Below are 23,745 nucleotides of genomic sequence, written 5' to 3' on the forward strand. Positions count from 1 at the left end.
GCATTTCATAAAGTGCACTCACAGGCCAGACCACATCATAAAAGCGATGCCCTCCAGCAGCGCCTGACCAGAAATTCCTGAGTTTGCTTGTGGGATGGCTCCTGTCCTTCCCATATGGACCACATTTCCTGTGGCTGTCAGGGAAAAGAGAAGTGTCATGGCTAGGGAAGGACAGAGCCCAGCTTCCCCTCCTCAGAGAGGCAGGCGCAGAGCCCCTGTGCTGCAGGCCGGCTGGGGGCGTGGGGAGTTCTGTCTTCACAAGAGAATGAAAGTTCAACTTCCTAAGTGGGCAGCTGGTCCAGATTATCCCTGGGGCTCTCCTCTGCAGCTGCAGAGAGTCAGGGCCTGTTTTCCCAGCCCATGTGTTTATTTCTATTCTCCACAACCTCCTTTCTTTCGCTTTGTTTTGCTTTGGCAGGGCCTGGAAGTCAGGATAAACAAGCCAATGGAGCTGGGATGTTTCAGGCTTAGGCTGGGGTTCTCTCCGCTCCTTTTCTTTAGGAGCCAAGTTCCCTGGGCTTCAGGGCCCTTCTGACGCACAGCCAAGCAGGTCCTGGGGGTATGCAGGGATGGGTTCTGTTCCTAGAGCCCCTCAAAGGGCGGTGAGTCCCGTTGGTCCATTCATTGCCTCCCTCCCTCACTCATTCAGTACGATTTGTTGAGCGCTGCGATGTGCCAGGCTTTCTGCCTGCAAGCAGGGCTGCAGCTGGGAACTACGAGGCTGCTGAATGGCTGTCGCTTTCACGGAGTGTACAACGTGAGTGCGCAGAGACCTGGAAGAGGGAATGGCGGTGGAGTATTTCTCATATGTGCGCAGCCATGTTGGGGCCGCAGGTCAGAGAAACCCTCCCAGAGGAGGTGACATTTATGTGCCTTACTCACAAGGCGCGACAATTGGTAAGTTGTGTAGCTGGGGCTTGACCCCAGGTCCATCCCTTCAAACAACGCTTCTCAACCCTGGCTGTGCATCTACCTTCCCTGCAACCCTTTCAAAGGCAGCCCCTCCCTGCAGCCCCGCCAGTGGACTGTGAAGTCCTGGGTGATTCTTACATGAGCCCGGGCGAGAACCACTGCTGTTGGTCCATGGCCCTTTCCTTTGCTCCTAAAGACATTAATTACTGCAGACTCCATGGAGCTGTTGGGACATAGACGAAAAGACTTTATGTATGGAGAGGGCTGTTATTAAATATTTGTCCTAAGTATTCAGCCTGACAGCCGACTCTGTGGTTTGAAAACGAAAGGCCTTTGCTCATCTCCCTGGCTTCACTTTGTAGCAGCTGTGTGACCCTGAGCAAATTATTTGACTTTTCTGGGCCCGTTTTCTCCTCTGTTGAGTAAGAGCCATAATAACTAACTCATGGAGCTATTGTGAAGAATAAAGGAGAAAATGCACGTATGGAGCCCTTTGCACAGTGCCTGACATGAGTGGGAACCGAGTGTATATTAGGTCCCTTCACTGCCCGTCCTTGACTTGAAATCTCTCCTGGGTGGTACCCAGAACATGGCTTTGTTGTCGCTGGGTTTGGGGGTGGCTCTGAGCCCTGTGTGGACAAGCCCTGCAGGCGAGAGGTAGTTCTAAGGCTAGCCCAGCCCTGGAAACCAGTTCTGAAATGGTAGCTACTGGCCGTTAAGCTGTCCTCCTGGACACGCTGAGTGGCCGAGTGATGAAGCCACTCGGTTGTGCTCCCACCAGATGCTGGAGAAAGAGGAAGATATTCTGCCTCCTGCTCTCCAGTTATGACTGCAAAACCCAAAGCATAGAGAGTAAAATAAGGTAGGAAATAATCGGATAAGAAACACTGGAGCCATCCAGAGGTGCCAGTGCCCTGTCAATGAAACCAGATGCTGGTTTTAAAATCCTGGAATGGGTCCCCAAGAGATCCTGTCGTGTTCCCCTCCATTCCCAGAGGTGGGAGGAGCAGCTGTCAGGTGTGGTACAGAGTGGAGAGGATTCCTGTGTTTGAAGTGAGAGACGGGGTGCAAGGCCAACGTCCAGGACCCCTTCCAGCCCTGGAGCTTAGGGGTCAGAGCCAGGGTAATCTGGAGTAGCCCCAGCCTACTTGCTCTGGGACCTTGCTTTTCCTACGTATGTATTTACGAGGCAAAGAGAGCAAAGAAACATGTGTTTTAAGAAGATAATCCCCCCATATTAGATTCGTAAGGTCTGTTCTAGGAGCCCCAGAGTGGCCTCAGCCTGCACGCCACATTCCTGGACCATTCTGGAGCTGCCTTGCTTAACAAATCACATCCAGCTTGCATTAGTGAGCAGAAAGCTGCTGACAGCAGGAGCCGGTCTTCTGCCCACGACGCTGTCCCTCTCCCCTAATATGCTAAGGAGCCAGGAACTGTGCCCTGGGGAAAGCAGAGGAAGTGAGGAGGAGATTAATCCAACAGGAGGGGTGAGCCCCCCTTGCTCCCACTCCCCACGCAGCAGGGTTGCTTTGCAAAGATGCTTTCAAGGATATGGTCCCTGCTCAGGCCACAGCATCCAAGCCATCCTCAGCAACACATGAAGACCCCTCAGTGCTGGCCCACACATTGCTGGGCAAAGTGCTGGCTGGCCAGGGAAGGTAGATCACAGTGATGGGTGCCCATGATGTGCCAGGCCCTTGACATGTGCTATTGCTCCCAGCTGCCACTATTATACCCATTTTAAGAGGGTAAGTGTAGAGAGGTTGCATGTGACCAGTAGTGGAGTTAGAATTCGAATCCTCTTCCTGAGTCCAGAACCAGCCTCTTTCCACTCTCCCCTGTTGCCTTCCCACAGGGATCACCACAACCACATTTTCCTCCATCCAAATTCCTGAATCCACCCAGCACCCAAGAAGCAAGTAGCTAACTGGGTGTGTGGGATTCCCAAGTGCTCTCTTGGGGCATTTTTCATAGCAAGGACCAGAGACTCATTGGGTCTCTTCAAGTTATGGGGGCTTAGAGTAAAGACACTTGGAAAGACTTTAGAAGACCAGGACTCATAATACAAGTGGGCCTTGCAGAGCCTAGAATGGGAAGGTCATTCAGAATCTAAGGCAGCTCTGGGGGCCACAGCACTAGGGACTCATGGCTTCACTCTAGTGTCTCATCTCCCACATGGCTTATTAATTCCACAGTTCCTGCCTCTTTTTGCTTCTGCTTCTGCTCAGCTCTTTCCATATTCCCCCAGCTCAGATTGCTAAGAGAATCTGGGTGGTCCTGCTAATCTTCATTATAGTGGTTTGGACAGAACTCTTGAGCCACACAGATCATTCATGGCCTTACTCATGTGCAAGGAAGTGCCACGGGCTGCGAGCATGCCAGACACTTTGACCAGCTTGTCTAATACCAGTCTTATCACAACTGATGTCAAAGATAAACAAAGCCGGATGCCAGGTCAGGACAGATCTTAATCAGTAATATACTATTGCAATAGAGAAAAGAGGCCAGCGTGTACTGAACTCAACTCTGATCTGTCCAGAGGTGACGGGGCATTTTCAAGGGGGAATGAGGGGATAGGGAGGGGGGTGAGTGGGGGCTCAGTAGAGTCAGGAAAGTGAGAAATTACAAAAAGCAGGAAGGGGGTTGGTCCCAGTGAAAGCTCTCTGGGTTTGCTACCTGGGGCTTCTTCGAGCTAGGCTCCTCCCCTCCCACAGAGGCTGGGAGACAGGCCCTGTCTTCAGGTGTTGGCTGGCACAAACAGTAAATTCTTTTGATAACCTTGAGTTTTCTCAGGTAGGCACTTTGAGGGGGGCTAGGGTCATCCAAGGAATGCAGACTTGAGCTGTTAGAAATTACATTAGTGTTTGTTTAAGTCTTTATAGGCCAAAGTTGAGGCCTAGTTGATGAGGACTCAGAGGAGCCTGGCTAGAGTTTGGTCAAGGAGGGAATCTTTGTCACTGATCCCCTCAGTAACCCTGGAAAGTGAGTGTCACAGGTGAAGAAACGAGGAAGAGAGAGTGTCTTGGTGTCTTTAAGACTTCAGATGAACACTAGCAGCATACCTTGTCTGGCCCCCTCCCAGTCCCCTCCTCCTGGCTCACTCCTCTCCTGGCCACACCCCGCTGCCTACCTTGGGTCCGCTCCTGTGGCACTCAGAGGGCAGCCTGGAATCTCCTTGCAGCCTTTTTGTGTCCAGAGAGGAAGCAGGGTTGGATACCTCTGTGTCTCCATGACTGGGGCAGTACGTGTTTAGAGATCAGCCAGCAATAGGGAGTCTAGAATGATCTACAGAAAGGCAGCACAAATAGATGCAACCCAGGGTGGGGATCCCCAGTGACTGCACACAGTAGGTACATGGTCTCTATCCTGAGGCGACAGCATTCCTGCTTGAGCTGGTGGGATCAATGGGTGGGAACAGCACCTATCCTGAACAGTCAGGCACCAAAGACTAGAACCCGAGCGATACAGGAATCATGAGGCATTTGGCTGGGGATTCTAATCATACCCACTGACACAGCCATGCATCCATGCCCTCCACCCCATCTATTCACCACACATTTACTTAGCATTTTCAGCTAGCCAGGCACAATATTAAGTGTTGAGGGATCGTGGACAAATAAAACATCATCTCTCTTCCCAAGGGAAAGTGGGATATATACACATAACCCTCAGAGAATTGCGAGCTTTTCTTGAGCTCTCTCATGCAGTGCCCTCTGGTCAGAGGAGTGCCAGCCCACAAAGGGCAGACAACACTTACTTGTCCTCACAGCCTTCGCACCTAGTACAATACTGGAATGTGATAGGGATTCCGTGAGTGCATCTGGATAGATAAGTAAAGAAGTAATTGAGAAAAGAAATACGTGCATTGATAAAGATAAATATAAAGAATGAATAAAGACAACACATTTTCAGCACCCCAAATCTGTGCACAGGGAATAGAATCACCCTGGACTTCAATGAATGTTATCATTTCCCTCAAAAGCTAAGGGTGGTTCCTCTTTCCCCTGCCTGGAAACAGTGACACATTCTCTTTCAAACATGAACTCAGTGGTAGCCCTGCTTTCCAAGGGCATTCCTGATGTCTTGGTCCTCATATAAGACTTAGGAGAAGCCAAGCTGTGTTATGAATTTGACATAGATGCATTACAGTTCAAGGGCTAAAGCAGTTGTTTTTAGCATAACTGCTCCATCAAAAGACGTCTTGCATCACAGTCGTGAAGCAGAATTAATGGACCCTGCCCGGAGACCTCATGAAGAATGAAGGACTCTGGGAGAGAAAGGAAGTTGTAGACAGAGGATTGGCTCAAGGTTAAGTCTCAAGTTCAGGGCCCAGCTTTTCTACTGCTAACTGTGGGATGACCTTGGGCAAAACACGTCACCTCTCTGGGCCTGTGTTCCCTTGTGTCACGTGAAGAGTTTGGGCTATGTCATCTCCAGGTCTCTGCCAGCTGGCAAATTCTAGGCTTCCCCATCATTTGTGATGATTAGAAAAGCCCAAAGACTATGACTGTTACCTAAACATAGCTCCATGCACTAAGTAATGGTGACATCTGTAGCCCACAATTAAGCTTAAGCAGGTTGTTACTAGAGACATGCCTGGAAGATGCAAAGCTTCCCGGTCCAGACACCCTGCCTTCTTCTTCTCCACAATCTGACCCCGTCTGTGCCTCAGCCCCGCCCTCTTTGCTGGGTTGGCTGGGGGGGGCTGGGTCAGGACTGGAGCAGATCTGGGATCCTGCTTCAGGAGAGTGGACAAGGGCCTCGTGCTTGGTCCCGGTAGTGGCCTGGGTAACAGGCAGGGAGAGTAGAGCTGGTCAGGAAATGAGGAGGCGGGTTCTATGTCCGGCACTGCAGCTAGGCAGAAAGCTCCCAGCAGAGGTTAGAACCACTGATGCTCCGGAGAACCAGTTGATGAAACGATTGAACCTTTTGATCTGGGAGAGAGCAAGGAGGCTGCCCAGCTAGAAAGGGCAGGTCTCCCGCCCTGGGTCCCCTGCATCAGCTTCCTCCCCTATGGTTACACGGGGACAATGAAGTGATGCTTCTGGTCTGGGCTTTGATTTGAGGGGGCTCTTCTCTGTCTGCTTCTCTGTATGAAAGGGAGAACTTCTGGCCCCAAACCTGGGGCAGCAGGAAAAAAAAGCAGCAGAGGCCTGGCCCTGTGAACATCTGAGTGTCCCTGCGATGTGGGGACAAGGGAAAGCTCTGCCCAAGACTTAGTGGGCTAGGGAGTGGGACGAGCTGTCAATCAGAAAACTCTCCACTTGTCCTCCAGGTTTTTGGTGAGGAACAGCTACTTGTATTTCCCTGGGGTCTTCCAGATAAGAGATGGAACACCAACAGTGCTCTTCCAGCAAAGAGTGGGGTGGGGTCTGGCCTTGTGGTCACTACTGTCCTCTCCACTTGCAAACGGTGGGCATAAGTGCAGATAGACTCCAGTCTGCAGAGTAGGGACCCCCAAACAAGGGAGAGTTTGAGATTCTCTTCACCTGCAGGACTCCCTTTATGAATTGAAATCAAATATCCACATGGGGAATGGTTGGGGGCAGGGTTTTCTGCAGGGTTGCTGAGCCTGGTTTTGCTCAGGAAAGATTTTTCAGGGCTCACTGAGGTGGAATGCAGAGAAGAAAGTAAAGCAGCCTGTCAGTGAGGGGCAGCTGTCAAGAGAAGTCCCACACAGCAGTGAAAGCCTGAGGTCCCTCGCGCTAGTGCTCGTTATGAGCACTCTTGCCCTTTGCCCTCCAACTGGATCATCCCCTTTTGCTACTGGCCTAGGAGTGCCTGGGTTTTGGACAGTTAGAAATCCCTGACTTCCGTTTTCCTCTCCTTTCATGTACAAGGAGAGGCATCCCCTTGACCCCAGGTATCCCAGCTCGCCCCTTGGGGACCATTCTGGGTGGGCGTCTGAGGAGGAAGTTCCCTGAACTCACAAGAAGCGTCCTAGGCAGTGAGGGGGTGGGGGTGGGGGTCACAAAGCAGGCTGAGCTACCTCGCAGGCACTGCATCTGATGGCCTAGGGCTGACACAGCTGTGGGGTGAGAGCGTTGGGAGTGGTGGTTGGTGGCTTGGTGGGAAAGCTTAGCCCTGGGGCAGAAACTGCTGGGAAGAAGCAGAGTTTAAACCCTCTGCCCACAAAAACCCAAACCTCTTAACAAGTCCTGACATCTTTCCCAGGCTGGGGAGGGGTTACTGTTGCCATCATCTGGTGATTCCCCAGGGCATTCCAGGAGGTGGCATCATCTCTCAGGCCTGGAAAAGACTTGCCTGTGGGCTTCCCTATAGCTCTTCAGGAGGCCAGAGATACTGTTCAGGGAACAGCCCCTTGGCCTCTCTGAGTCCCTGAATTGGGGCGGTTTGCCTCATAAGCAGATCAAACCTCAGCCTCTGCTTTTCCCAAGGGAGGTATTCTCAGAGCCAAGCTTTTGTGAGGGCGAAGAAAAGGATGCAAAAACCATAGCTTAGTGCCATGTTCCATAAGGTGGAGCTAGAACAGACTGTTGTCTGGTTTAGAGGAGCCCAGGGGAGGTGATGCGGCTGTCAAGATCATTCTGATTCTTTTGAGGCATGCAGCATCTGCCGACTCCATGGGCAGGTGACTGTGTTCAGCCTGTGTTGTGGGGAGAACTTGTTCCTAGACCCCCCAGGGGGTCTGAATCTGGGGGGTCTAGGAACAAGTGACAAGGAACAGGCTCCAGTGCTCGATGAGCAAACCCTGATGGAGTCTGGGGGTGGGGAGTCCTGGGGCCGTGACCTTGTTTGGTGGGTGGAGAGGATGGGGCATAGACCAGAGACATCCTTGAAATTTATGCTATGAGTCCTGTAATTATGGTTACCATATGTTTCCAATTTTTTGAACTTGTCTTGTTTTTAAACATTCTTTTGTCGCTTCTATATACATTGAAGCCTCCTGAGAATTTCAGTATTTCAGCATCCAAGTGACACCTTCCAGATTTCCTCCAGCAGCCACCATAATCACATGACGGACCATGTTTCTGTTTTCTCATTTGGAATGTATGGCCATTGTACTAATAGCCTGAGCTCTAGGTCCAAAATCCAGGACCATCCCACCAAAGGAAGCTGTCAGTGAGAGAGTGAGTAGAAGAGGCTGTGATGTAATACGAAGGCCCTGGAGCCGTGGGATGCCTGACGGCTGATTCTCCATTCAGGCTCCCACCAAAGCCACAGGCTCTAGGGAGCCGTGTCCACTAGAGAGGACTTGCCCACCTGGGTCTGTGTTATCTGGGTTCATTCATTCATGTATGCTTTCATTTTGCACAGCTTGGGCATCTCGGTGTACCGGGCACTGTATCAAGCCACGTGATCTGTCTTCAGAATGTTCACAGTGTTCTAAAAGAGTAAATAGGCAATTATTACATGAAGTGATAATTATGTCCATAGAAGGAGCCCTGGTCAGGTGTGGGGGACCAAGGGAGGCTTTTTGGGAGATGAGATATCTAACCTGAGATTTAAAGGACAAGAAAAGCTTAGGCTAGAGTACAGAGAAGGGTTTTTCTGAGGTGGGGAAGTCCACGTCCTCCGTCAGCTAATTCAGGTCTCCACTCAAGGCCTTCCTTCTCTCCCCATCCAAGATGGCGCCTCCCCTCACTCTCCATTCCCTTCCTTGTCACCCCGTTCGAGATGGCGCCTCCCCTTACTCTCTATTCCCTTTCTGTGCTTTTGTTCCCCTCTATGCACTCATCACTACTTGGCCGTAGTTATATTTTTATTTGTTTCCTAGCTTTATTACTAGTCTCTCCCACTAAAATATCAGTCCATGAGGGCAGAGACTTTGTTCATGGATGTATCCATAGCTCCTAGAACAGGACCAGGCCCCTAACAGGTAGTCAGTCACTTATTCGACTAAACGAAGCAGTGAATGGAGTGAGTTCAGGCTGGCCAGAGCAGAGAGGATAAGGGGGAATCTCTGAACATCAGCCCTGGCTGCCCACGCTGCACCCAGCCTCTTCCTGTTATTTTGACCCAACACCCTGAACTCTGCCTGGCCTGCTCTGGGACCCACAGCATCCTCCTGCCACTTATTCCTCTACTTATGACCGCACACTGAGGCTTCTGTTGGAGGCCTCCTGGCTTGGCGTGGCCCACTGCCACCGTGACGGGGTGCTGACAGAGGCAAGGCAGGTCTAGGAGAAATCAAAGCTGACATCTCAGGCTCAGCCAACACACCCAGGGCTGAGCCCCCAGCCCGGGGGCCAGGCCTCATTTGTTGCTGCTGGCTGCAGGTTAGCTTGTCATTACCACTCCCAGGGGAGTTTCTCTGTCTCAGACCTGGCCTCTGCATTCCAGCTTCTCTCCACGTTTTCCTTCTCCAGGATTTCTGTGTTCTCTTGCTCACACTCAGCCTTTTTTGACAGCCCGGGGGGAGCTTGTGTTTTCAGTAAATCTCTGTGGGGAGAATGGTCAGGGATGAAGGATGAATACGAAGCAGCATTAGACATTACAAGAAGCTTTCTGGAATCATCCTGCTGTAATCCTTCACCACTGTGCGAATGGTGTGGTTTCCTGGTGACTTCTTTGGTTCCCCTGTACAGAATGTTCCAGGGTTTCCCCAACCCCAGCAGTGCATAACAGACATGTGGCCTGTTCTGACTCCTCTCCTTTCTCATGTGGCACAGATGTGGGGCTTATCAATTCTGCCACCTCCTCCAGGGGTCTAAAAAAATCACAGTCATTAGAAGGGGGAATGCCCTAGCCCACCTGGCAGAAAAAAGAAAGAGATAAAAATAGTCCAAGGTGCAGTACTTATTGCGAGCAGAACTTGATAGAGTTTGCTGTTTTCTCTGACAGTTTACACAGGGGTTTTCTTTCTTTGTGTCACCTACTTGTCACTGTGTCACAGTAGTGTCCCCACCTCCACCCTACGTGTTCCAGGTGGTTTCTGGCCACAGAAAAAGACAACCTTGACTTCTTCCCTGGCCTTGGAATCACTGAAGCTGGAAAGAACTTCACAGATCATCTAATCCCGTCACTCCCAAGTGCTAGTCCCCACACATACATTACCTCAGAATCATTTGGGACACTTGTAAAAGAATACAGATCCTTGACTCCCACTGCCAGGATTCTGATCCAGTAGGTCTGAGTGTGCCCAGGAATCTGCATTTTCACAGCATTCCTAATGGTTTTGGTGTATAGCCAGACTTAAGACCCAATGAACACTCCACTATCTTGCCAAGGGAGGAAGCTCAGGTCCCCCAGGGATGAAAATAGCCCCCCATGAATGGAGGGCAGGCAGGATGGTGAAACGGATGTTCAAAGACACATCAGGAGACCTGCACTTCTATCCCACCTCTGGCCCTGACACTGTAACTCTCCAGCTGAACCCTGGCTTTGAGGTGATCTTCAGGCTTTTTCCGGCTGCTCCGGTGTTCTTTGACTCCCCAGAATACTCCTGTGGAGAAGTAATGCATTGCTTTATAATGCAAAAGAATGAATCTTCATTCATTCATCGATGCAGCAAACATTTACTGTCCATTTCCTGCAGCCAGGCTCTGCGCTAAGCAGAGTTTGTAGATGATTGGGACAGGGTTCCAGCCAGTAGGGAGGGGAGCACACTAGGAGTGCCTCCCATGTGTCAGTCGCTGTGCTCCGAGCCGAGCCGTATCCAGGTCATTTTACAGTTGGGGGAATTCCTTCAGAGATGCTATGAGACATTCTTAAGGTCATCCAGGTAGAAAGAAGAACCTTCTGTGCACCAGAGGCTGTTCTGAGCTCTGTACATCTATTTCCATATTTCACTGATTCTGTGACACCCATTTTAACATCTCTGAAATCAAGAAGCATCTAAGTGACACAATTTGCCACTGTAACTGGCAGAGGTTTTTCCTTCTTTTGTTACTGTTAGAGCTGTCGAGTCAATTCCAACACAGCAGAGTGGAACCGTGCCCCTTCTTTCTGCGCCATCCTCTCACCTTCCTGCGCTCTATCAGACGGTGCTCTGCTGCTATTCATAGAGTTTCCATGGCCAGTTTTTTCAGAAGTGGGTGGCCAGGTCCTTCTTCCTAGTCTGTCAGTCTGGGAGCTCCACTGAAACCTGTCCACCATGGCTGACCCTGCTGGTATTTGAAATACCGATGGCATAGCTTTCAGCATCACAGCAACACAGCCACCACAGTATGACAACTGACAGATGGGTGGTGCGGTTCCCGCAAGTGGGAAATGAACCCGGGCTGCGTGACAGTGCCGGATCTTTATGGTGATGTGCCTTACAAAAAGTGACATCTTAGATTTGGTGAACTACTATCTCCTGCTAACAGAGAGTAGGTGGCAGAGGCAAAGTCACACCCAGGCCTTTGGCTTCAAGCATTTTCATGCTCACAGCTGAGTGAGAAGGTGGACAAGAATGATAGACCGAAGGGCTGAGGCCCTTCCAGGGACCTTTCCACCTCCCGAGCTGCACAGCAGGGCCACCTGCCCTCTGTCTTGATTGTCCCTTGGTTTCCTCTATTCCCCCTTTCCCCTCCTCCCTGGAAGACATGATTGCCGGTCACCAGGTCTCAAAAGGCAGAGAGGAATCCAGCAATTGCACTCCTTGGTATCTAACCAAATAAATACTTGAAGACTTATGTCCACACAAAAACCTGCACACAAATGTGTATAGCAGCCTTATTCCTAACAGCCACCAAAACTTGGAAGCAGCTAGATGTCCTTCAGTAGGTGAGTGGATACACTGCAGTACATCCACACCATGGAATATCGTTCAGCACTGAATAGAAATGAACTATCAAGCCACAGACAGACATGGAAGAACCTTAAATGCATGTTACTGAGTGAAAGAAGCCAATCTGAGAGGCTACATACTGTGTGATTCCAACTATATGACAGTCTGGAAAAGGCAAAACTATGGCGACAATGAAAAGATCAGTGGTTGCCAGGGGTTAAGGGGTGGGGAGGGATGAACAGAGGATTTTTCTGGTGAAACTATTCTGTATAGTAGTGTAGTGATGGATACATGTCATTATATATTTGTCCAAACTCATAGAATGTACCACGCCAAGAGGGAACCCTAACATAAGCTGTGGACTCTGGGTGATCCTAATGCGTCAGTGCAGGTGTATTGATGGTAACACATGTAGCACTCTGGTGTGGGATGTTGACAGTGGGAAAGGCAGTGCATGTGTGGGGGCAGGAGGTATGTGGGAAATCTCTGTACCTTCCACTCAATTTTGCTGTGAACCTCAAACTGCTCTGAAAAAATAAAATCAATTAAAAAAAATGGTGGAGAAAAGGAGGCTGATACAGGGCAGGGATGACACACTATGGTTTCTGCTGGCCACCGTCTTGGCCTTGGCTGTAGCCCGGCCCTGTCTTCCCTATGGAGGAGAGGTGTAGTGGCAAGTTAGGAAGGCTCCCTGGGCGGGCCCCGGTGTGTCCAGAGCAGAGCAGTGACTGGGGGCTGCTCCCTGCAGGTGCCGTGGAGACCGTGATGATCCGGCTGGTGAATGGCTCCGGCCCACATGAGGGCCGCGTGGAGGTGTACCATGACCGGCGCTGGGGCACCGTGTGCGACGACGGCTGGGACAAGAAGGACGGGGACGTGGTGTGCCGAATGTTGGGCTTTCGCGGTGCAGAGGAAGTGTCCCGAACGGCTCGATTTGGGCAAGGTAAGGTGCTCTGGAGGAAAAGGACACAGGCAGCGGGCCCAAGAATCCTAGGACTGGTCTCCTCTCTAAAGCTCGAGTACCCTCGACGGCAGTCCTGCCCAGTGTTACCTGGCCTCTGCCGGAATACCTCCTGACGCGGGAAGTCCCTGTCCCCTAGGCAAGCAGGTCTGTCTTCAGACAGTTCTGATGATGAAAACATTCTTCCTTTCCTTGAATTGACTTCCTTTCTTTTCTTGTCTCCCGTCAGATTCCCCCCGGCCCTCGCCTCAGCCCTGTGTCTCAGGCATGTGTCTGATCCCACTCTCACTTACCACCGTCACATCGTTGTTATTGCCTAACGCTCATGCAGCACTCCCTGTGTGCCAGGCTCGGTTCTAAACACGTTACAAATATTCACTCATTTAATTCTCACAAAACTAGGAAGTAGATACAAGTATTATCCCCATTTTCCAAATGAGGAAACAGGCAAGAATAACTTGCTGAAGGTCACAGAGCTGACAAATGGCAGAGCCTGGTTTCAGACCCAAGAAGGGAGCATGGGCTGTCCCTGTCCCTCTCTGCCCACATCTTCCTCAAACGAATATCTCTAGATACTTCATCTTGTCCTCATACGACAAGATTTCAAAGCCTTCACCATTTTGGTTGCTTTCCTTTCAACGTGCTCAAGCACATGTCCCTTCCTACAGATGGTACAAGAGACTTTGAGCAAGGGGAGACCCCTCCCGGGCAGACCGCTGATTTGAACCACTCATCCCTTTCCTGTTTCAAAGAGGACACTCTAGCCCAGCTGCAGTCTCCTTCTACGGCACTGTGTCTGTCCCTCAGGCCAGCTCTCTGTGTTAGTCTGCTCAGCTGCTGTAACGAATACTACAGACTGTGGGGCTTAAACAACAGACGTTTATTTTCTCAGAGTTCTGGAGGCTGGAAGACCAAGATCAAGATGTTGGCAGGTTTGATTTCTCTTGAAGCCTCTCTCCTTGGCTTGTACGTGGCCGTCTTCCCCCTGTGTCCTCACATGGTCTTCCTCCTGAGTGTGTCTGTGTCTCCTCTTATGAGGACACAGTCAGATTGGATCAGGGCCCACCTTAGGGCCTCATTGAACCCTAGTCATCTCTTTAAAGGCCTTATCTCCAAATGGTCACATTCTTGGGTCCTAGGAGTCAGGCTTTCAACATCGGAATTTTGTGGGGACACAATTCAGCACATGACACTCTCTATGCCTTGGCATGCTCACTGTGGCCATCACTCAGGCCGATCTGAAGATCTGTGGGAACTGAGAGCACTGGCCATGGGCCCTCCGCTCCTCACAGCTACCTTTCTCTTCATCCCCACTGTGGGCTGCCATAATTCTTGCTCAGAATCTCGTCCCTTAGACCTCAGACACTGTTATGGACTGAATGTTTGTGGCCCCCAAATTCACATGTTGAAATCCTAACCCGCAGTGTGATGGTATTAAGAGGTGGGGACTTTAGGAGGTTTTTAGGTCACGAGTGGAGCCCTCATGATGGGATTAGTGCCCTTACAAAAGGGACCCTGGAGAGCTCCCTCATTCTCTTTCTGTGAGGATATACAGACAAGTCAGTCAACAACCTGGAAGGCGGCCCTCCCCAGAACCGGGCCAGGCTGGCCTGGTCTCAGACTTCTAGCTTCTAAAACTGTGAGCAAAAAATGTCTGTTGTTTATCAGCCACCCCGTCTACGTACTTTATTGCAGCAGCCCAGCAGACTAAGACGATCGCATTGACCGAAAGTGCCTCTTGGTGAAATCTGTTGTGACAGCTGGCAGAGAGTGGCTGATTGACCCCGCGCATCCTGGCCTCTCTACTTCAAGGTCAGAGCGCGGGGAGTTCAAAGGGGCCAGCTCCACAGAGGGCAGCCCACCAGGAGAGAGAGCACCTTCCTCCCACCGCAAGCATTGGGCTGGGTTTCAGCCTGTTTTCTTCAAGGAAAACTGCCATTTCTGATTGCATGAGGAACAGAAAGAGCAGGAACAGTCACTGCTTTTCCATTTTGGGTTCTAATGAGGACTTCTTCCTAACATGTGGAAGTAAAACGTTTTTGGGGAAAGAAAATCATAAACTCTTTTAGAGAAGTCAAAATAGGTCGTTTAAATGTCATGGGCCATATTAGCCTAGAGCTGAGACTCTGCATCCTCTTTCATTCCCCTGTGATTTTGTATTGTGTGACATGTGAGGAAGCTCCAAAATTGCCCCTCGATTCTTCACACCAGTCGAAGGGAAGGCGGGCTTCCTTGCACGTACACATCAGATTTGCACTGCTATTTCCCTTTCATAGTTCAATAACTTACGTCATGTGATATTCGAGACCTTGGCAGGTAGATACCAGGTGTTATTAATGGGTACACAGCGGGAATGAGGACCTGGGCAAGGGAAGGGACTGACCCACCCGAGGCTTATCCGGCGCCCTTTTTCCTGCACTTCCTTCTTTCCCTGGCAGTTTCTAGGCACCTTCCATGGGCCAGGCATTAGGCCCAGTGCTGGGGCGCAGAGTGGAACAAACCTAGTCTCTGACCTCAACATGCCCCATTTAGCGGGAGAGACAGATGTTTACAGATTCTAAACATCGTAGCATTGTAAACATCTAAGCATCATAAGGGCTATCATGCCATAGCAGTTTCGGGGCAGAGGGCAAGAGGTGGCCACCTCTCCTGGCAGCAAAATGGGCTGTGCGTCAGGTCCAGATGCCCTCTGACCACAGCCTCCTACCCCACCAATGCCCCGACTCTCAGTCTTTGTACACCCACTCCTCAGCCTTCTGCCCACATCGGCTCTGTTTCTCTCTGCACCCTCTGGATGTGCTTCCTGCCCTGCCAGCCAGGACTGCAGGCCCATCCCTCTTCCCACCCTTACCCACGCCCCTGCTCCTCATCTAGTCCGTCCATGGGTCCTGTAGATTCTCCCAGTGTCTGTCTCTCTGGTGTCCCTTGAATCTGTCCCCTCCTCTTGTTCTCATTACTCTTGCCATAGGCACTCAGGCCAGGGAGGGCAGTGGTTAGGAGCTCGGGCTCTGGGTCACAATCCCGTATCTGCTGCTTACTGGCTGGTGACCTGGAGCAGATTTCTTAACCTCTTCAAGCTTCAGTGCTTCCACTTTTGAAGGATGATTGCAAATGTTAAGTGAGATCGTGTGCTTGGTCAAGCAGTCAGCACAGTGCAGGTCCCGTCGTGCACATTTATTTGCTGTCTGGTGGGTGGAGGCAGCGTGTCAGTTGAGGCGGGTGCAGTGGTAGCTCTGATCCTCCAGGAGCTGCTCCCCACAGGGCTGCCTCCCCTCCACCTCCAGGCTGGCTCCTGTAGTCTCCCTCCTCATGGCTGCCAGGGATCTTTCTACAGTGAGCACCTGCTCGTGTCACTCCCCTGCCTGTGTGCTCAGTGGGTCTTTATTGCTCTCAGGACCAACTCTGCTTTCCTTAGCTTAGTACCCAAGGCTCTTCCTAACTGGCCTCTCACCCCTCTCTCACCATCCAGCCATATGCGTCTGCTGGTGTTCTCTGAGCTTGCGTAGCTATTTCGTGTCTCCATTTCTTCTCAGGTGCTGTTCCTTCAGTCTGGAATGCCTTTCCCTTCTTCTTCATCTAGCTACTTCCTATTCAGCTTTCAAAGTAGGCTCAATTCTCACCTCCTGAGGAAGCTTTGCTGGCTCCTTCCATCCCCTGCTCCACGCCAACCCTATGAGTTAAATACCCCACTCTGTGCTCCCGTGGCATCTTCTGTGCACATCTCTCTCGCAGCACCTCTCCACTCTCCTGATTGCTGATGGATGTGTGAACATCTTGAGGGCTTTACTTTTATGGCTCCAAAACCCAGCATTGTAGCTGCGTCATAAAAGGTACTGAATAAACATGAGGGTGGGAAGTGAAGGAAGGAGGAAGGAGGGAGGGAGGAAAGAAAGAAGGAACTTCTGTGCCTGCCTGACCTGAGTCCTCTCCCGTGTAATATGAGAAACTGCCAATCCCTGGCAGTTCTCTCTGTGGTCTGGCACCATAACATTTTTCCTGGATGGGGCTCAATAATCAAATTATCGGTTTCCCTGGGAAAAAGCAGGGAAAGCCCTAAATGAGAGAGACCTAAAGAAGTCTCTCTTATTTTAGTTTAAGTGTTTTTAAATTTTAAATTGGCCCAAGAGCTGTTGGAGAGGGAGTGAGTGCGGATGGAGAAGAGGACGGGGTGATGGCTGGAACGAAGTGTAGGAGGGGATGGAAAGGAACAGAATCTAGCAGAGCTGGGGGTTAGCCTTGTACCTGCAGAGAAGACCTTTCTGTGAGACAGACAGACAGACAGAAGGAGGTGAGGGTGGGTGCAAACACAGACGGGTTTGTACGTGGGAGAAGGTGGATGGAATTGGGAGTGTTTACTTCTAATCGTATCATTATTACCATTTGTTGCCCTTTCTTTCTGAGATAAAATTTGAATACTAGAAGATGCTTAGTGCAAGGGTCAGCAAACAGTAAGAGCCAGGTAGTAAATATTTTAGGTTTTGTGGGTCAGATGGGCTCTCTCACAACTACTCAACTCTGCAGTTGTGCCATGAAAGCAACCACGGACAAAATGTAATCAAACGGTGGGGCTGTGTGCCAATAAAACTTTATTTACAAAAACAGCAGGCAGTCGGCCAGACTGACCCAGGGTTTGCCACTCCCCAGCTATGTCCGTGCTGTGAACTGTGTACTGTGGCTCTATAAGGAGCAAGGACTGCACTGGCTGGATGTCAGAGGCCTAGTTATGGGTCACTTAATCTTTCTGGGGCCTCAGTTTTCCTATCTCTTAAATTCTGTTAGCTAGCTGTCCTGCCTACCTGTGTGTGAGGCTCAGATAGAAGCCTGTAGCATTCAGTGTAACTTATTCCTTTTATGAATATTACTCTAAATAAACATATAGATGCTCAAATGTTAGGTCCACGAGGCAGAAATTTTTGTCGTTGTTGTGCTTTTTTGTTCATTGATGTAGTCCAAACACCCAGAATAGAGCCAAGCACGGAGTAGGCTCTCAAATAATTGTTGAATGAACAGATGATAAGGATAAAATAAAATCTCTGCTTACTCGTTCTAACAATGTCATCTTCAAACGCCCCTAGTGCTGTAAGTGTCAGAAGACCTGGCCTCTAGTGCCAATTTTTCCCCCTCAAGATAAAACATCACGCTGTGGCTTCATTTTTCTGATCTGTAAAGTGGGAGCAGAGTCATCTACCCTGCTTAGCTGAGAGGGCTTGTCATGGAGCTCGAAGGGCGAGCCTGTGTGGAAGGGCACGCCTCATCTAGAGCACGGCTTCTCAGACCCGAAGGCACATGTGAATCAAGGAGAGCTTGTGAAAATGCAAACTCTAATTCAGGTCTGGGAGGGCCCAAGACCCTGCATTCCTACCAAGCTCCCAAGTGATGCTGACACTCCTGGCCCTCGGGCCACAGTTTGAGTAATCAAATGTCAATTCTAAAGCTAACGTGAGGTGCCCAGAGTCATGGGAGTTCCAACCTCTCTGACATGGAGAGGAGCAGAGATGGTTTTCGGGTTAATTGGCCCCTCGGCGAGGCTCCATGCTGCTATCTGCAGTGATGCAGATATTCAGTGCTGCTGATTTAAAGACCCTACTCTCATTTTATTAACTCTGCCCTGACCGAACATTAGCCAGAACTCTCTGGCTAAGCACCAGCTAGAGTTTGGAGGTTCGTGATTCTCTATATGCATTTGAGCTGGTGACCTTGGGTCTGTTCTGTGTTTGTCAGTCCCCTTTACTTGCTTCTTTATTTGCTTTGGGTGTGACTAATCCCACAGAGCTCTTGGGCCCACAGCCTTTTCCTGAGTAATTTGTAAACTGATGTGTTTTCCAGGAGACATTTAATCTGCGCATTATTGCAAGGCCTCAAAGGCTTATTGTGTAAGAGACACAGGGTATCCGGCCAGGGAAGAGGCTCTGGTGAAGAAAATCATCCAAGGAGATGGTGGAAGGAGGCCTCTCCTCCCATCTCTGTCCCCGAACTCACTGCTCAGTGATCCCTGGAAATCTCTGCATCACAAAACACATCTGAACCACTTAGTCTGTGTGGGTGGTTATTGGGCAGCAAAATGGTTGAAAGGTCCCCATGACATTGTTTTTGTGGAAATTTCTCCCATGTAGTTCAAGAGTGAGTGACACTTTCAAGGTTTTAGCAGTCAGTCCTGACAATTCCTCTAAGAGAAGAAGTTGTCTGGCTGCTGAGACGGGACAGGGAGACGGGGCTAAGATCAGGGTATGGTATAAGCTCTGAGCTACCTTTTTATAGGGTTTTGGTGGATTTCAAAGCCCTTTAAAATACAGGAACTATTTATTACCTCCTTTGACTTGCTCAGGTTGACACAGCCAATAATGTTGGAACCCCGTTTATGACCTTTCACCTCATACTTTTTGGTGCCAGGTCATAGACCTGACAAGTTAGGGTGCTGGAGTGACCAACCATCCCAGTTTACCCAGAATTTACCTGGTTTTAGCACTGACAATCCTACATCCCAGGAATCCCCTCCCAGTTTGAAAACTGAAATGGCCCCAGACAGGGCTGAGTCTTGAACCCAGATCTGTCCTACTTATTGTAAAGCCCTGCTTCTTCTGCTGAATCAGTTCTTCTCAAACTTCAGTGTATAACCACTTAGTTGAAGTGTAGATTCTGATTCAGTAAGTTTTGGGTGGGATCCGAGGTCCTGCATTTCTAACAAGCTCTGGGTGATGCTGATGCTGCTGCTCCAGGACCACACTCTGAGCAGGAAAGGTCTAAGCCAGTCTTCCTTGGGAGCCCTGAAGCTCAGTCACCCTTCCAGAGGGCTTTCACATGGGCTTCCACCATCTGGAGCCTGACATGGCCGCCAGCCCAGAAAGCCCACAAGAACCGTGGGTGATGGTCCTTCCAGTTCATCAGTGGGGGCTCCAGGTGACTTCTGGTGCAGCCCACTCCCCTCTCCATTGACCCCTCTGACCCCAGAGAAGCCCTCTCCATTCCCTCCTGGAGCCTCACCCAGCTGCCCTATTCCCCTGACATTCACTGAGGCACCTCAGTGCCAAGTTTATGTCTCTTAAGTCTCAGGTACAATCCTGGGAAGGCCAACTAAAGGTTCCCCTGCATGGGCTCCTTTAGACCAGCAGGTTGGTCCCATTAAGAGCTGGTGAACATGACTGGCTGCAGGCAAAACTCAAATAGATTGTCTTAGGAACCTTGTACTATACTAATTACTTATGTTAGGGATGCTTCTTCCTATCATTAAATATGTGTCTGGTTACAATGTTAAATTCTGGGGTCCCCCACCACTCCAGCACCACTGTTTTGGACTCATAGAATGAGACCATCTGCTTTAAACTTCAAAAGATTGGAGGTAATGATGGCACTGACCTACTTGATTATGGGGCACTGGATCTGTCCAATCCAGGATCTGTCTGACATTGTCCCTCTTGGTAGGCCTTGCATGGGTATTCACCAACAAAGACTGTAAGATACCATATCTCAAAAGCTATGAAATGTGATTATATGTTTATATGTTTAATATACAGTGTGGGCCTGGGAGGCAGCAAGAATTGAGCTTGAGTTCAGACTCTGCCACTTACAAGCTGAGCAAACTTGCACCAATTGCTTTCTGAGCCTCAGTCTTCCCATCTATAAAATGGTTTATTAATACCTATCTCAGAGCACCACGGTGAGAATGGAGGAAGATCATATGTGTAAGATGCCCAACACATAGGAGATACTCAGTAAATACCATCATCACCACTATCAACTGTTATTATTCTGCCCTCCAGAAACTGAGCCTAGAAAATAAGTAGTTGGTCTTGGTGGCGTGGAGAGGGCAGGTGGGAAGCACTAGATCTGAGAACTGCCAGCAAAGGCTGGGACGGCCTGGTCAACGACAGACACAGCTGTGCTCCCATTTCTCTTCTGTCCTGCTCTCCTGCAGATCTGCTAAGAAACCATGTTGACTTGTTTTCACAGGCACAGGGAGGATTTGGATGGATGATGTCGCCTGCAAGGGCACAGAGGATACCATTTTCCGCTGCAGCTTCTCCAAATGGGGGGTGACAAACTGCGGACATGCTGAGGATGCTGGAGTGACGTGCAACAGACACTGAAAGTGGGAATGGCCTTGCTGCAGAGCCTCCTTCCTGCATTCCTGGGGTGGGGGCATTGCTTGGGGCTACCCTGGCCATGCCTCTGTCCTGCCCAGTCCAGCATCCCCCTGCCCCGTATCCCTATCCCAGGACCCTGGTGGCCTGTCGGCATTCTCCTCCTGGACAACTGCTCCAAAGTGCAACTCTGGGATCTACTGCCTGTCTCTCCCTTCCACCAGGGTTCCTGCATGTGGAGCCCTGGTCAACTGGATCGCCATTTTGCCCAGCCTTCTAAACACCATGCCTTGGGCCTCAATATCCATGTTCCCTTTTGTTCTGTTAATTACAGATGAATGCTGAGAGTATGTCAGATCAAATGCAGCAGTGGGGACAGGAAGGAAGTATAACAGATCATTTACTCTTCAGATGATTCCAAACCTCACTTAGGCCAAGAGTTTTGACATCTTCCTTTCCAACAAAAGAATGATTCATTTTTCCCTCTTTACTCTGCCTCTGCACACCGTTTGTTAGTTTGTGGAAATGATGTAGAGGAGTGAGAGAGAAATGCAAGTCACCTGCAGGAATCAATCAGGATTTGGCAAAGGGGAGCGAACCTAACATTTATTGAGTGACTACCATGTCTGCTACATAGTATCTTGGGTGCTAAATTCATTTATTCACTTTGCAGCATTTCTACAAGGCATGTTAGCTTGGGTAAGACCTTACCGCCAGGTAGCACTCAACTGACCCATTCACTAGGCCTATAAGTCAGAAGATTGAGAATGACTGAGACCGTTATCTCTACTTGAACCTTACACCTGAGCAGGAAGCTCGGGTATAAGACATGTGTGACTAGAAGGTTACATACTCCAAAACCTACAAGGTGGAAGCGAAAGATCAGACATGACTGGCTGCCAGACCAACCATCCACATGGGAGGAAAGCGACTTGGAGAGTGACATGGGGGCTGTCTGGATTAAACCAAGACCCACACTCAGTCGTCTGGCAGTCAGGGTTAAAGGCAAGTCGCCTGTGTCTCAGAGCTGTTTGGAGGTGATGATATTGAACCTTCTGGGTCTCTTTGGGTGGATCCTGTGATCGGGAGAACACGTGTCCTGATGAATCCTATAGGAGTGGAAGGAAATGAGGATTCCCTATTACCTCTGGGGGAAGAAGGGGCTGTGGGCCCCTCTGCAAGTCTTCAATCTGCACCCCTCTCCTAGTGACAGGGAGATCACAGTCTGCTTTTGACACTGAGGAGGAGGTCAATCTGGACCATATACGTGTTCTAGGACTAGCGGAGGTACAAGGTAGCCAGTGAACACAGACCCACCTCACCTGTGGGAGTCATAGACTCATAGACATGCCTCAGATACACACTCACCTGTCATACCAGGTGAGCATTGGCTTGCCTGGGGAAAGCGACACCTTGGACCCTCCAGGTGTAGGACCAGCAAAGTTCCTGGCTGCCAACTAAACCAATATGTGCTATTGGTTGCTCTTTGCTTACAACATGCTTGTTATTCATTAACATCCTAATGATCAGAGACTCTCCTTCTGACCATTTGCTGTGTTTACACAACACGCATGTACTCATGCATCTTTTTCCAGAGCCAATATATGTATGCATATATAAACATAGCATTCTTTACTACATAACCCAGCACATTGCAAAGTTTGCATTAAAAAAAGAAAATACTAAAGATGGAAAGATGTCATATTGAATGAAATAAATTCCCAAATTGGTTCTGGCAAGAATCCAGTTATCCCACTAATGAAGACCCACATAATTTTCTTACTTGGTCTTTTCATTTGGGAAAACACAAGTCTTGTCTTACATCAAAAAGCTTTATGTTTTACATAAAAATCTTTATGTTTTACACACAAACAAGGGTGATAAGTGTTTGAACCTTAAAATAAAAGTCTGCTAGTTTACATACCTACTTAAGAGGACATGGAAATAACCATGGACCTGTATTTCAGGGACTAAAGAAAATTAGGCCTGGCCTAAAATACATTAGACCTTTTGTATGAAAGAATTTCAATAAAGCTAAAAACATGTCACTGATAAGCTTTCCATTGCATCCTTTCTCATGAAAATCCAGTGACGGTGGGGAGGACTGCTGAAAATTGGATGGTCTGATCATTTCTCAGTGGGGATTGGTAGAATGGACAGTTTATGAGAAGCTGCCTTAATACTTCTAGAGGACAATAGACACAGTTTAGACCAAGAATGTGATGGAACGTGACATCACAAGACTTATTTGGTAAACTAAGGAAAGGATGCCAAGCAACAGAATAATAATCAAGGCCCAGCTCTAAGAGAATTGCTTTTGTACCCAATAAAGAAAAGAACACCTAGTTCCTCACATCTCCAGAGTTCTGACTTGGGGATGTGCTCCCCTGCAAAGTTCCATTCATACCTAAGATGGTCCAGAGTTAGGTACAAGGTCTGTGAAGTCACTGGGCCTCATTACCTAATGAGACACAGGAATTCCCAGGCCCAGGAGCCGAGCAGTGGGGGTGACCCAGACCACCACATGGTCCTGGTCACTCACTCATAGCTGGCACCTCTGGGAAAATCTAGTGGCCCCAAGCTTGCTGTGGGGCATGATAATGTGCTAAAAGAAATCAACAGAGAAAAGTTGACTTTCTGGAAATCCACAAAGGAGGCATCCTCTTTTTCTCCTCTAAAAAGCCTGGTGATACCCTGCCTCCAGATCATTGTGCTCCCCTTTCTGTAAACAGCCCCCGTGGAGAAGGGCAGAGCCCCTCTTTTTCCATCCTCTCTGTCTACAAGGCGCCACTTCTGCCCTCACCTCAAATGCCTATGAGGACCAACCTTTGGAGCCTACACCTGTTGTAGTTAAGCCAACCACTGTAGTGGACTAGATAGGTGGAGAGGAGTTACAACGGTCTCAACCACAGGTACTCCTCAGTTTCTTCAACTTTGTTGTCTTATGACCGTTATTCTAACATTTCTATAAAGAGTCAAATGTGTGGGGGCCGGCCCTGTGGCCAAGTGGCTAAAGTTCCGTGTGCTCCACTTCGGCGGCCCAGGTTTGTGGGTTTGGATCCCTGGTAGGGACTTACTCCTCACATCAGCCATGCTGTGGCAGCATACCATTTACAAAG

General features: G+C 49.6%; 1 protein-coding gene across 2 annotated transcripts in view; it reads left to right on the forward strand.

Annotated features, from left to right (window-relative positions):
* Positions 1-22,678, forward strand: part of SCARA5 (scavenger receptor class A member 5) — a 114,688-nt gene extending 92,010 nt beyond the window's left edge. For both annotated transcript variants that reach the window (XM_046656977.1, XM_046656978.1), the window contains exons 8-9: positions 12,336-12,530; positions 20,496-22,678. In XM_046656977.1, coding sequence (XP_046512933.1) covers positions 12,336-12,530; positions 20,496-20,632 — 332 coding nt within the window. In that variant the 3' untranslated portion in view covers positions 20,633-22,678. The remainder of the gene's footprint in view (positions 1-12,335; positions 12,531-20,495) is intronic.
* The last annotated feature ends 1,067 nt before the right edge of the window (positions 22,679-23,745 follow it).

The sequence above is a fragment of the Equus quagga genome, chromosome 3 (assembly GCF_021613505.1).
Source record: "Equus quagga isolate Etosha38 chromosome 3, UCLA_HA_Equagga_1.0, whole genome shotgun sequence".
Lineage (NCBI taxonomy): Eukaryota > Metazoa > Chordata > Mammalia > Perissodactyla > Equidae > Equus > Equus quagga.